The 12205-nt window shown below is 38.1% G+C and overlaps 1 protein-coding gene across 1 annotated transcript; it reads left to right on the top strand.

Annotated features, from left to right (window-relative positions):
• The first annotated feature begins 630 nt into the window (after window positions 1-630).
• On the top strand, window positions 631-10971 carry LOC125397995 (glycine N-acyltransferase-like protein Keg1). Its single transcript, XM_087908078.1, has 5 exons — window positions 631-718; window positions 2266-2373; window positions 4183-4309; window positions 6289-6460; window positions 9623-10971. The coding sequence occupies exons 1-5, from the start codon at window positions 641-643 to the stop codon at window positions 10020-10022; spliced, it is 885 nt and encodes a 294-aa protein (XP_087764204.1). The 5' UTR covers window positions 631-640; the 3' UTR covers window positions 10023-10971.
• The last annotated feature ends 1234 nt before the right edge of the window (window positions 10972-12205 follow it).

Here is a 12205-nt window from a genome sequence, read left to right as displayed (position 1 = left end):
GAGTACTGGAAGATCTAGCTAGTGCAGTAGACAACTGAAGGAGATCAAGGGAATACAAGTTAGCCAGGAAAACGTCTAAGTATCAAAATTTACAGATATAAGAGACCTCAAAAATTCTATCAGGGAACTGTAACAGCTGATACATACCTTCAGCAGTGAAGTGGCTAGATATGACCACAAAATTATATGTCCTATAAAAAAGATATGAGGAAAGGCTGGTGTAGAACCAGATCCTACTGGTTTAGCATTGCTAGGATCTAAATGTTTGCATCTCTTCAAGGGTCCTATATTGGAAGGTTTTTTCAATATGATGGGTAATTGCAGGCCTTGGGAGAGGTTCTGTGCCACCTCTTCAGATGTTATGAATGCCTTCATAGGTTAAGCTCCTGAGAGCAAACCTAGTCTTTCCATCCCAAGAAGGCACAGCTAGAGGGTGTATCTGACAGAAAATAGAGTTCTACAAGACAAGAGACATGCCAATGTCTTAATTACGGATTTTCCAACCCTGTGAGAAATGAATTCCCGATGTTTATATGTCTGTGACTCCTGATCTTTAGAGGTAGTCTGGACACACTATAAAGATCTTCCCACTCCTGACTTGCTGTTGTCGCTAATCTTTTCACCTTAGGTATCGGGAGAGATGTTCTACTTACAGGGTTCTCAGATGCTCCAGGTTCTGGAGAACTCCCTGAGGAAGCATCTGCCTGAGACCTTAAAGGTGAGAGTAGAATGTTTTCATAGAGACTGAGGATTACACCATGGTAAGGCAGAGGAGGGAGAGAGTCAAGACTCACTGCGCACTGGCACCATGACACTCCTCTCACCTATGCTTATGCTACCAGAGCAGAAAGAAGTCTCAACCCTGTCACCTGCACAACATTAAAAAGGCAAAGTGCTGCTCCCCATAGCCTAAAACAAATGTCACTGTTTACTCTCAAAGGATAATCACTGTTTTTGTGAGACCCAGTCACAAAATAAAAACTTGAAAGAATGTTGAAGATATACATCAACAACAGTGTTTGCCTAACCTGTGCAAGGTCCTAGGTTTAATTGCCAGTGGAGAATAAATAATTTTCCTGATTCTTAAATGACAAATCACTATTTAGTTGAAATCATATTGAATGATACTAAGTAAAAGGATTCTGATCTTATTTAAATTTCCTTTAGTTGTGTCCCCCAAAAAAAAAAGTGACACAAACTAAAAAAAAAGAGCCTAAAAAAGGGCTCTAGCAGGGGAAGATTTTTTTTTTGCTACTGACAGGATTTTCATTTATTGATTATTATTGAACTCTATATTTTTCTATGCTCCCTTCCCTGCCTTTCCCCTCCCCACTTCAACCCATCTTCATGGTCCCCATGCTCCCAATTTACTCAGGAGATCTTGTCTCTTTCTACTTCCCATGTAGATTAGATCTATGTAAGTTTCTCTTAGTGTCCTCATTGTTGTCTGAGTCCTCTGGGATTGTGGTGTGTAGGCTGATTTTCTTTGATTTATGTTTCAAATCTATCTATGAGTGAGTACATATGATAATTCTCTTTTTATGTCTGGGTTACCTCTCTCAAAAAAAAATGTTTTCTAGCTCCATTAATTTTCCTGTAAATTTCAAGATGTCGTTATTTTTTATGCTGTGTAGTACTCCTGTGTAAATTACCACATTTTCTTTATGCATTCTTCAGTCGAGGGGCATTTGGGTTGTTGATTATACCAGGAACTCCATGAATTTTCAATCTTAGTGCCTCAGCCTCCTCGTTATCTGAGATAGCAGACATGTATCACTAACCTTGGCTGAATCTTAACTTAGATGAGAAATCATGATCCACACATATCAACAGCCAGATGATGCAGATCTAAAAATGACATAGTATGAATATTAAACAGCAATCACAAAATGGTTAAAAACATAGTAAGAGAAAGGCTGGCAATGAATGGAAACCATTTCTGAAATGTCTCATCATTCATGAAATTTGTCTGCACATGAAAAGAAATAAATCTGGTTTACATAAAAAACTTTTATTAGATTCTACAGCAAGAGAGTTAATGAGTTTATTAGTAAATCACATCACTTTTATATTTGATCTCTATGTTTAAAGACACTGTTGTTAGAATAAGCAACTGGACATTAGGAACCATTTGAAAAATTCATGTATTACATCTTTCCAAAAAAATCATATTTTCATAGGAATAATCATTGTTCTAGTCAAATATGCTGCAGCTTCCTATCTCTTTGTAATATGATGACATTTCTGCTGGCTTGTAATACTTAGGTTTATGGGACTGTCTTCCACATGAATCAGGGAAACCCATTCAAGCTCAAGGCTCTAGTGGACACGTGGCCTGATTTTAATACTGTTGTTATTCGACCCCAGGAGGAGGTAAGTTGTAATATAGAGTAAATATGCCTGTATCTCCACATGTGTTGCATTCCTAGAATGAGTCTGGCTGGATGGTTGATGCTACTGACTAATCCCATCATGAAAAATAGACATGAATTGTATTGATGTCAATCAACACCCTGCCTGAAGGATAATACACAAAAGTCCACAAAAATTACAGAATGTTATAAAACATTCAAGATGAGAAATACACAAAGGCATAGTAACAAGCCATGGAGAATGGTAACTAAATGTACAGATGGTACACTTTCATTTTTATCCACGCTTTTGTTTACTTGGCAGCATAGTTCCTCCATCAGCAGTGGCTGATTTGAACTGCGAGCACACTTTATCGCTTCATTATTTCTTACGTCTTTTGTAGAATTTAAAGGCAACTGATGGAAAGTATTATGAACATAAGATAATGTTGATACACAAAAAATGGCCTTATCCTTTGTTATAAATGTCAAGACAACATTTCCCGAGGACTGGAGAGATCACTCAGTAGTTAAGAGAACCGACTGTTCGTACAGAGGACTAGTGTTTGGATCCAGGCACCCATGTGGTGGCTGCCAACTGCTAGGAATTCCAGTTATATGGAATCCGACACCCTCTTCTGATCTCAACAGGCATCAGTCACATACACACATGTAAGCAAAACATTTATATTCATGCAATAAAAGAAGGAAGTCTTTAGAGAAAAGGGCATCACCTAAGCTAGGTTTGTATATTGTAACAAGTTTGTTCTTAGTTCCGTTGTCAACTATGATTTTAGGGTAAAGCAGATTTCAATGGAAAAATAAAAAAAATATAAGCCACATAAAATGAAAATAAAAATATAACTGGACTTAAAATAATCCAGCTCATTCTCACTCCATCATGAATTATCATTGTAATATCAGCTTCCCATTGAGATGCTGCTCTGCTTTCTATATCAGTTATCTACAGCAAAGTCAATAAAAGAAGATAGAAAAAAGAGTGGTTTAGGTTGTTGATTTTACAGGAAGAGAATTACAGTTTATTTTCAATACCAGGTGGAAAAAATTGCCAGTATGGATGTTGAAGATGACTTAAATATTTAATAAGGCAGAACAAGAAAATCAGTACTTTGATCTATAGTATCTTTATGCAGTATACAACATTTTAGTTAATATTCATGAAAATTAGAGGAGTAAAAGCATTCAGATTATACATTAGTAGAAGTAATATTTCTGTGATATGTTCTTTGATATTTAAGTAGTCCAATTTTGGGTTTGCAGACATGTTCCATGTATGTATGTATGTATGTATGCATACATACACATATATGTATATATGTGTGTGTACACACATATATGTATATATATATGCTTCTTTACTACCTTTATGAGGTTGTCATTTACTTAAAAATAATATCTTTTTGAAGGACTACCTAGCTTACTAGCTTTAGAATTGACTCCCTATTTATAGGTGCACATTCTGATTCTGTTTTCAGTATAGACTTTAATAGCAGAGTATTCATAGCCCAGAGCAAGGAGTATTCTTTTAGCAAAATGTTTTTCTTTTAATTTGATATTTTGATTCTTCTAAATGAATTTTATAGCACTTTAGTTTCCCTTGAGTTTGGGTAATATATTTCAGGGTGATTTTACTTTGAATTGAGTCAAGGCTTTTTTCTCTTGTATTTGCACTGTAAATAATTACAACATAAATCCACAGGAGCCATTACTTTTAGTATTTTAATATCTCACAATGTAGCTGAATACTGAACCAATATAATCTAACACAAACCCATCCATAAACACTTTGGTTTATTCTTGTTGAAAACAGGACATGCAAGATGATCTTGACCACTACACCAACACTTACCTAATCTACTCTAAGGATCCCGAGAATTGTCAGAAGTTCCTCAGCTCATCAGAAGTCATTAACTGGAAACAACATCTACAGATTCAAAGTAAGAGAACCAGGGTACATGTGGCTGTTGTTATCTCCTGTGAACACATGGTAGAAGTCACTGTTCCTTTTGAACAATACCTTCTATTCCACACACATTTTTGCAAGCTATAGACATTTAGCATGCTGTTATCTGTTTCTAGGCTCAGCATTAACCATCCTTCAAGAGGAACTCTCAAGAGATGTGGGGTGTGAAGTGTACAAAGGAAATTTTGATGTAGTTTCTTACTGCCTTAGAACTTAAGATATCTTCTTTAGCATGCCCATGTTTTACTAAAGAACATAGGCATGGGGTCAATGTAACCTCACATTCCATCTGTTTTATTATATTGTCACATTTTCAAAGGAATATTTTAGTAAATAGGACTATGCCTTCTAAAGAAGTATGATCTAAGATTGAATTCTGATTGAACCAGTTGTTAGCTATGTGGGAACGACTGAGTAATTTCTGTTTTGAAGACCAAAGATTTGTGAGAAAAATATATTATAAGACTATTCTAAACATAGTCTCCTTAAGGACTGAATGAGAAATTTAATAAGAACTTCTCAGAAATATCCTATCTAGTTATATAGAATTTCAAATTGTCAATATCAGTTCAAAACAAAAATTATTTTAGCTTACAATTGCATGGGAAGGAAATTTGGATCATTAGGCAGCTCTGCTAGTCTCACCTGGATTCACACATATGGGTTCAATTGCCTGGAGGGTAATGATACGCACATAGAAATAGCTCACCTTGATCCCAAGTCTGGTATTTCATAATAATGCTGTTATTGGATTGGAAGGGGATTGAGTGACATGCAAATGTCACAGGATCAGGAACAGAAAGTGAAAGTCAACTTCGGTGTGCTCTTTGAACCAAGTTTACTAAATCACACTCTTCCCATGAACCCAATAAAGTATTATGACCGAACCAAGATAATTAAGGGTTAAAGGAGTCCTATTAGTGCAATAAATAGGTACTAAGAACCTTATAGTGACAATTTAATGGATTGAGTACATAGAAATGTCCCTTCAATTTCAGTTACCATACTTCTAACTCATCTTGTTTGGGACCTATAACTGTACTCTTCATTAAAATTTTACATACCAACCACAGTTTCCCCTTCCTCCTCTCTTCTCATTCCCGTCCCTATCTTCCTTCTACAACACCAACAATCCACTTTTTCTTAGTCTTCATTCAAAAGGGGTAGGTCCTCCCATGGGAGTCAACAAAGCATCGCATATCAAGTTGTGGCAGAACCAAGCTCCTCCCCACTGCATCACGGCTGGGGAAAGCATCTCATCATAGAGAATAGGTTCCAAAGAGCCAGCTCATGCATCAGGGACAGGTCCTAGTCCCACTATTAGGGGCCCACAAACAGACAAAGCTACACAGCTCTCACCCAGATGCAGAACACCGAGGTCAGTTCAGTGCAGGCTGTCTAGCTGCCTTCTCAGAGTCCTGAGCTCCCACAAGCTCAGGTCGGTTGTCTCCGTGGGTTTCTCATCATGATCTTGAAGCTCCTTGCGCATATAATCCTTCCTTCTTCTCTAGCTGGACTATTCGAGTTTGGCACAGTGCTTGGTTGTGGACCGCTGCATCTGTTTCCACCAGTTACTAGATGAGGTCTCTATGATGAACATTAGGGAAGTCACCAGTCTGATTACAGGGGAAAGCTAGTTCAGGCATCAGTTCCACTCTTGCTAGGGGTCTTAGCTGGGGTCATCCTTGTGTTTTCCTGGGAGATTCCATGGCACCATGTTTCTCCCTACTTTCATAACTCCTGAATATAACTGTAGTCTTAAGTAGTTAGTGTTTGTGATACTATACAAAACTTAAATTTTAAAAGGGGAGGGATATAACCTTTATTATATGAAGCTGGTCATGATTTAACACAAAACTTGATGATTCTATGCCATATTCCCTTTGATTTTTTTTTATTTTTATGTTAAGATGAATAGTGGTATATCATTTACTAACCTGTTTCCCCATCAAGGTTCACAGTCAAGCCTGGACAAAGTGATAAAAACACTTGGAGCCATTAACTTGGGCAAGGTGAAGCATACACAGTGCTTTCTCTATATGATACTTGAAACAGCAAAGAAACTGGCTCCTTCCTTGGTGGACACGAATAACTTAGTACGCAGCAGTGACAAGTTCAAGCCCATGTAAGTGTTTCAAAGCTGTTCTGCAACAATCACTGTCTTACTACTGACATGTGTCCTGTGTTAGATTTCTGAAGTGATCGTTAGAAGGCCACCTTAAAGGATAGGGTTAAAATCAAAGCACATGTGATCCATCATTGTTTTGGAGTCTAGAAGGTAAAAATCAAGATCTGAGCAAGGCTGTGCTGCATTGGAATCTGGTGCGGGATAATTGTCTGTATTCTGTCAATCATGTTTTAAATAAAATGCTGATTGGCCAGGCAGAAGGTGTAGGCGGGAAAACCAGACAGGAAGTGGAAATGATACAAGGAGAGCAGGAGAATTCTGGGGAGGAGGAAGTTGATTCCCCCATTCCTGCCCAGATCACAAAAGCAACAGGATATGATCTGTCCCAGCTGAAAAATGTACTGTGCCACATGGCTAAAATAGATCAGAAAAATGGGTTAATCAAGATGTGAGAATTAGCCAGTAAGAAGCCTGACCTAATGGGCCAATCAGCATTATAACTTATAGAGATCTCAATGTGATTTTTCTCTGGGACTAAACACCTGGGGGGCCGGGCAAGACAGAAACACAAACAAGCAGGCCCTTCATGTTACAGGAATCCACAGAATAGAATTCCTTATGGTCTTTTCTAACACACATTGCCATTCCAGGAGTACCTTGGCTTTATGCTGCAGTGTTCCACTCACTAAACTCACTTTCACATGACCTTCTTTATCCTCTGTGTCTTTTCCTCTTTTGTTTGTTGTGAGGACACTTACCAATAGATTTGGGATTAACAGAATAACTGAGATGAGCTCATTTTGATGTTTTAGACTTGATATTCACAGATCTTTTTTCTAAGCAAGATTATCTGCATAAAGGACTAGCAAGATGTCTCAGCAGGTAAAGGTGCTTGCTAACAAGCCTGATAACCTGAATTCAACCCCTGGGCCTATATGAAGAGAAATATAACCAACTTCCAAAATTAGTATTCTTATTTTCATACATGAACATGTAACATACATATATATACAGATACATATATATGCATGCAATTAAAAATCTTACTTGCCTATACAGCTGAATGTAGGTTGCTGTTTAGCTAGCCATGCCCTGAGTACCTCTGCTAGCTTTTGCCCTGGTACCTATCCAACCATATTCTGCAGAGTAGCTTTCTAATCACAATAAAATTTAAATAAGGATCACGTCTCTCTCCTGCTAACAAGATTTCAAGGCTTTCTGACATGCTTTCAAATCTTTCTGGAATTTACAGCCCTCTGAGCAGAGATTTTCATCTACTTCTCAGGCCTTATATTGTTTCGTACCTACAATATTTCCAGCCATTTTAAAAAGTACTACAAGTTTATTTTTAAAACATAACCTGTATTATAGACATGAGTCTAAAGTCAGAGGCTGAGTTACTCTTTCATACTAGTGTTCTCATGGATGTATTCTAAAGAGTTGATTTTATAAACTAAAGTTTAATTTTATAGCCTGAGGTAAGCTAAAATAACACAAGCAAACTTTTGTCATTTCAGTGTTATTTTCCACAGAAAATAAAAAGGAATAAACACATTAGAATTTGACATATTGGTTCACATCAGTTTGCTTCATGTTAATTATTTTGGTTAAATTTAGAGGAAAGGGACCCTCATTTAAATTCTCTTATCTCTCTCTTTTGCTTACTCACTAGCTCACTCTCATGTTCTTTCCTTCTCTCTCAGAAAGTCAATTAACACTGTAATATTGGTTAGATAACATGAAGCATTATGTGAATGAGTTATTGTTTCTAGTGTTGGAGCTAAATGCAGAAGGTAATGATGCTATGCCATAGCTTTACTGCAATATCTACTTGACCTTCACGAGCTCAGGTCTCCAAGATTGGCTCTTCTCTGTCTAAAACTTCTGTCCTATGCAGATCAGTCTTTACAATAACGACTTACTTTGTTATCCAGATCAGCTCACAAGTTACTTCATCAGAGTCCCGGGTATTCACTTCATTAAAAGTCACCACTGCACAGGATTCACATTTATTTTACTCATAGCACTGATGAGTATTTAAAACAGTTAATTTATTCTACAGATTTGATATTTGATTCATCCTATACCAATAATGAAAACCCTGCAAGAGTTAGGATCATCAGGAGCTGCCACACAGTGGGTTTTAAACCAATACGAGTTCAGTTAATTCTCTTCATGCAACAACTGAGTCCTATTAAAAATATTTTGAACACATTTTACACTGTCCCCATGTATATTTAACACAGTGCTGAGGAGAACCAGAAGCCAGCAGTGATTATATGACTTGAAGATGCTCAATTCTAAAGCCCTTTATGGAATTTTTCTCCTTGGAAGCACCATGTTCTCCTGTATACTACATGGCAACCTGGGAAATTCCCACCCAAAAGCTATTGGGAACTTTTGTCCTACCTAAAATTAGTCCAATCTCTTGACAGAAAGTAGACTCTTGTGGTGGAATAGTTTGCTTAGCACATGGATGAGTGGACCAGAGTTGAAAAAGAGTGTCTAGCTCCACCTACAGAACTCATTCCAAAATGACTCCTGAGCCTCCCACACCATTGCAGGTGTCTTCAGGCATCAGACTCAGTAATGTGGGCTATCTTCATTCCACATAGCTGCGAATCTATGCACTTGACTTTATCTTTTCTTTCAACACAATGCCTTAGGTCTGCAAGATATCAAATTCTATGATTCTGAACTTTGGCTTTTCTGCTTGCTACATTTATTTTGGGAAGTTTGCTTGTTCACAAAACTGTTTCCTTTTACATAAAATAAGACTGATCATATTTAAGCTCCCAAACTGAAAGATCATATTTGAACTCCCTAGCTCAGGCATGGGCAAAAAAATGGCAAATGTTTCCTGGAGCATTTGTACTAGCTGTTAGGCACTGAATCTGAGCCCCCATCACCCTAATGCGATAGTCTATAGTGCAAGTTTCTTATTAGCCCTTCTCACTAGATGGGGAAACACAAAAGGTGAAGAACAATTAACCAACACATAATGCACACAGTGATGACAGGGGCTCAGGCAGTCTTGCTACAGAGCACACAGTCATAGTGATTCTACTGTCTACCTCTTGGGACAATTTAGGGGAAAATAAATACAATTATTCATAACCTATGTGTCTAATGGCTGCTCTTTCCTCTTGTTCCCAACAGTAATCAAGAGTTCAAATTCACCTCCCTGGATGTTACACATGCTGCGTTGGTGAATAGCATCTGGCATTTTGGTGGCAATGAGAAAAGTCAGAAGTTCATTGAGCGCTGTATCCACACCTTCCCCAGCTTCTGTATTATGGGGCCTGAGGGGATTCCTGTATCCTGGGACCTGATGGACCACACTGGAGAATTGAGAATGGGAGGCACCTTGCCTCAGTACCGGAACCAGGGTCTCATTTACCATGTTGCCTCTCACCAGATTCAGACTCTAAATGATCTTGGCTTCCCCATGTATTCACATGTGGATAGAGCCAACTTCACCATGCAGAGAGTGGTTGCCAGGCTTGCTCAAGTTCCCATGCCCTGTACTTGGAACCAGTGGAATTATGTCCCTCTATGAAGCTGAAGAGTTTTGAGGGTACCATCCTTGTAGATGGAGAAAGAGCTGAGTGAACAGAGAGCAGTAATAAATTGTCATTAGGTGGACCCGTGTTTCTAGAAAGCAGGGGTACATCCTGAAGTGCACACACGTGTCTCTACCCTCACATTGCTCATGCACTTAACGTTACTTCCTTGTCATGCAGAAGGTCACCGTCTCCTGCTCCAACTCTGTCACAGGTCTCACATTCTCAGGATGCCTCTAACACAGTGATTCTCAAACTTCCTAGTTCTGTGACCCTTTAATACAGTTCTTTATGTTGTGGTGAACCCTAACCATAAAATTATTTTTGTAGCTACTTTCTAACTGTAATTTTGCTACTGTTATGAATCATAAAATTTATATCTGAGTTTTCTGATGGTCTTAGGCATCCCTTGTGAAAGGGTCATTCAACCCCCAAAGGTTTTGCAATCTGAAGGTTGAGAACACTGCTCTAATGCATTAACTGAATCATTTTCTTTTCTACTTTGATTTTATAGCTTCTGATCCATGCCTATTAGCAAATACGTTTGTTTTGTGACCTGCCACAGCACACACATTCATACTGCTTTTGGCTTTCTGTTGTTTTTCTTCGATAGACTGGAGAATTAGCTTACCATCTATAAATACCTATTCAAAATCATTCTCTCTCAGGTCACTTCCTAGCTGTTATATTGTTTTTATGTAAAAACTACTATACATGCATACACAGATGCACAATGTGTGTGTGGTGAAATTGTATAATTATTAAGAAATAAACTACGGATCAGCAGGTACAGATGCTTGCAGCCATGCGTGGATACCTGAGGTCAATTCCTAGGACCCACATTGTGGAAGAAGAAAACCAATTCCATCAAGTTGTCCTCTGGCCTCCACAGCTGTTCCATGACATATATACTCACAAATAAATAAATGTAATTTTCAGAAAGGATTAGTTCTCTGTAACTTACAATGACTTTTCACCATTAGTTCCCACAGCAGGAAAAAGAAATTAACATTGTTCTAAAGGTTGATTTTGTTACTTCATTTTAATGTTCATATTTAATAAAACTATTCTTTATTTATGGAAGCTTAAATGTTAGAAGGCAGAGCACTGTAGGGAGAGGAGAAAGCAACAGCCCTCAAAACAGAAAATGAATGTGTTTTGGGTAGGAGAGAGAAAAAAGGGGAGGGTGAGGAAATCAATGTTACAGCTTCTCAGAAAATTTGAAATAAGTCTAACTCAAGGCCCAGCTGTATCACTCTTGGCCATATACCCAAAGGATACTCATTCATACCACAAGGGCACTTGCTCAGCTATGTTCAGAATAGCTTTATTGTAATAGTCAGAAACTGAAAACAACCTACGTGTCCCTCAATTGAAGAATGCATGAATAAAAGTGATACTTTTGCACATGGAAACTTGGCTGTCAAAAACAATGACACCTGGAAATTTGAAGGCAAACGGATGGAAGAAAAAATCATTCTGATTGAGGTATCCCAGACTTAGAGATACAAACATGGTATGTACTCATTCATGGTAGATATTTACTGTGAAGTAAATGATAATCTTGCTATAATCCAAAGCCCAAGAAAGGCTATATAGAAAGGAGCGCCCAAGAGTGGGAAATATATGAATCTCCTTGAGAAGAAAAAATAGTAGATATCTCCTGGGTGGACATGGGGGTCAAGTGGGCATGGGAACTTGTGGGATAGGGTTGGGGGTGGGTAGAGAGGGAGACTACTGAGATAACTAGAAAGGGGGACTTTACAGATTTGGGTAGAAGCCCGATGCAAGAGAAACTCCCACAAGTCTATAAGGATTGCACCAGCTGAGCCTCTTCCAAACTTTTGTTAATATCTAGAAATAGCATAAAGCTAAAAGTCTAAATCAGATACCTCATCATATATTACTATTTACAGTTGAGAGATGTAGCATGGATTCTAATTGTTTTAATAATTAAAACCCAGAGTCAGACATGGGAGTTAATGTTAAAGATCAGAGAAGCAGAGCAACCAGCTACTAGAGAATTCTTTTGCTGCTACCGATTCTCAGACCAAAGGGGTGATACTGTCCTTAGACTCTCTCCTCAGACTTCATCCTTGACCACAGGGTTGATTCTCAGATGACAGGTGTCCCCAATAAACCTCAGACTGCAGTGTTCCTTGCTCCTGCTTTAGATTCC

This window comes from Myodes glareolus, chromosome 7, assembly GCF_982192425.1.
Source record: "Myodes glareolus chromosome 7, mMyoGla1.1, whole genome shotgun sequence".
Classification (NCBI taxonomy): Eukaryota; Metazoa; Chordata; class Mammalia; order Rodentia; family Cricetidae; genus Myodes; species Myodes glareolus.
This window is presented reverse-complemented; position numbering and strand designations above follow the sequence as displayed.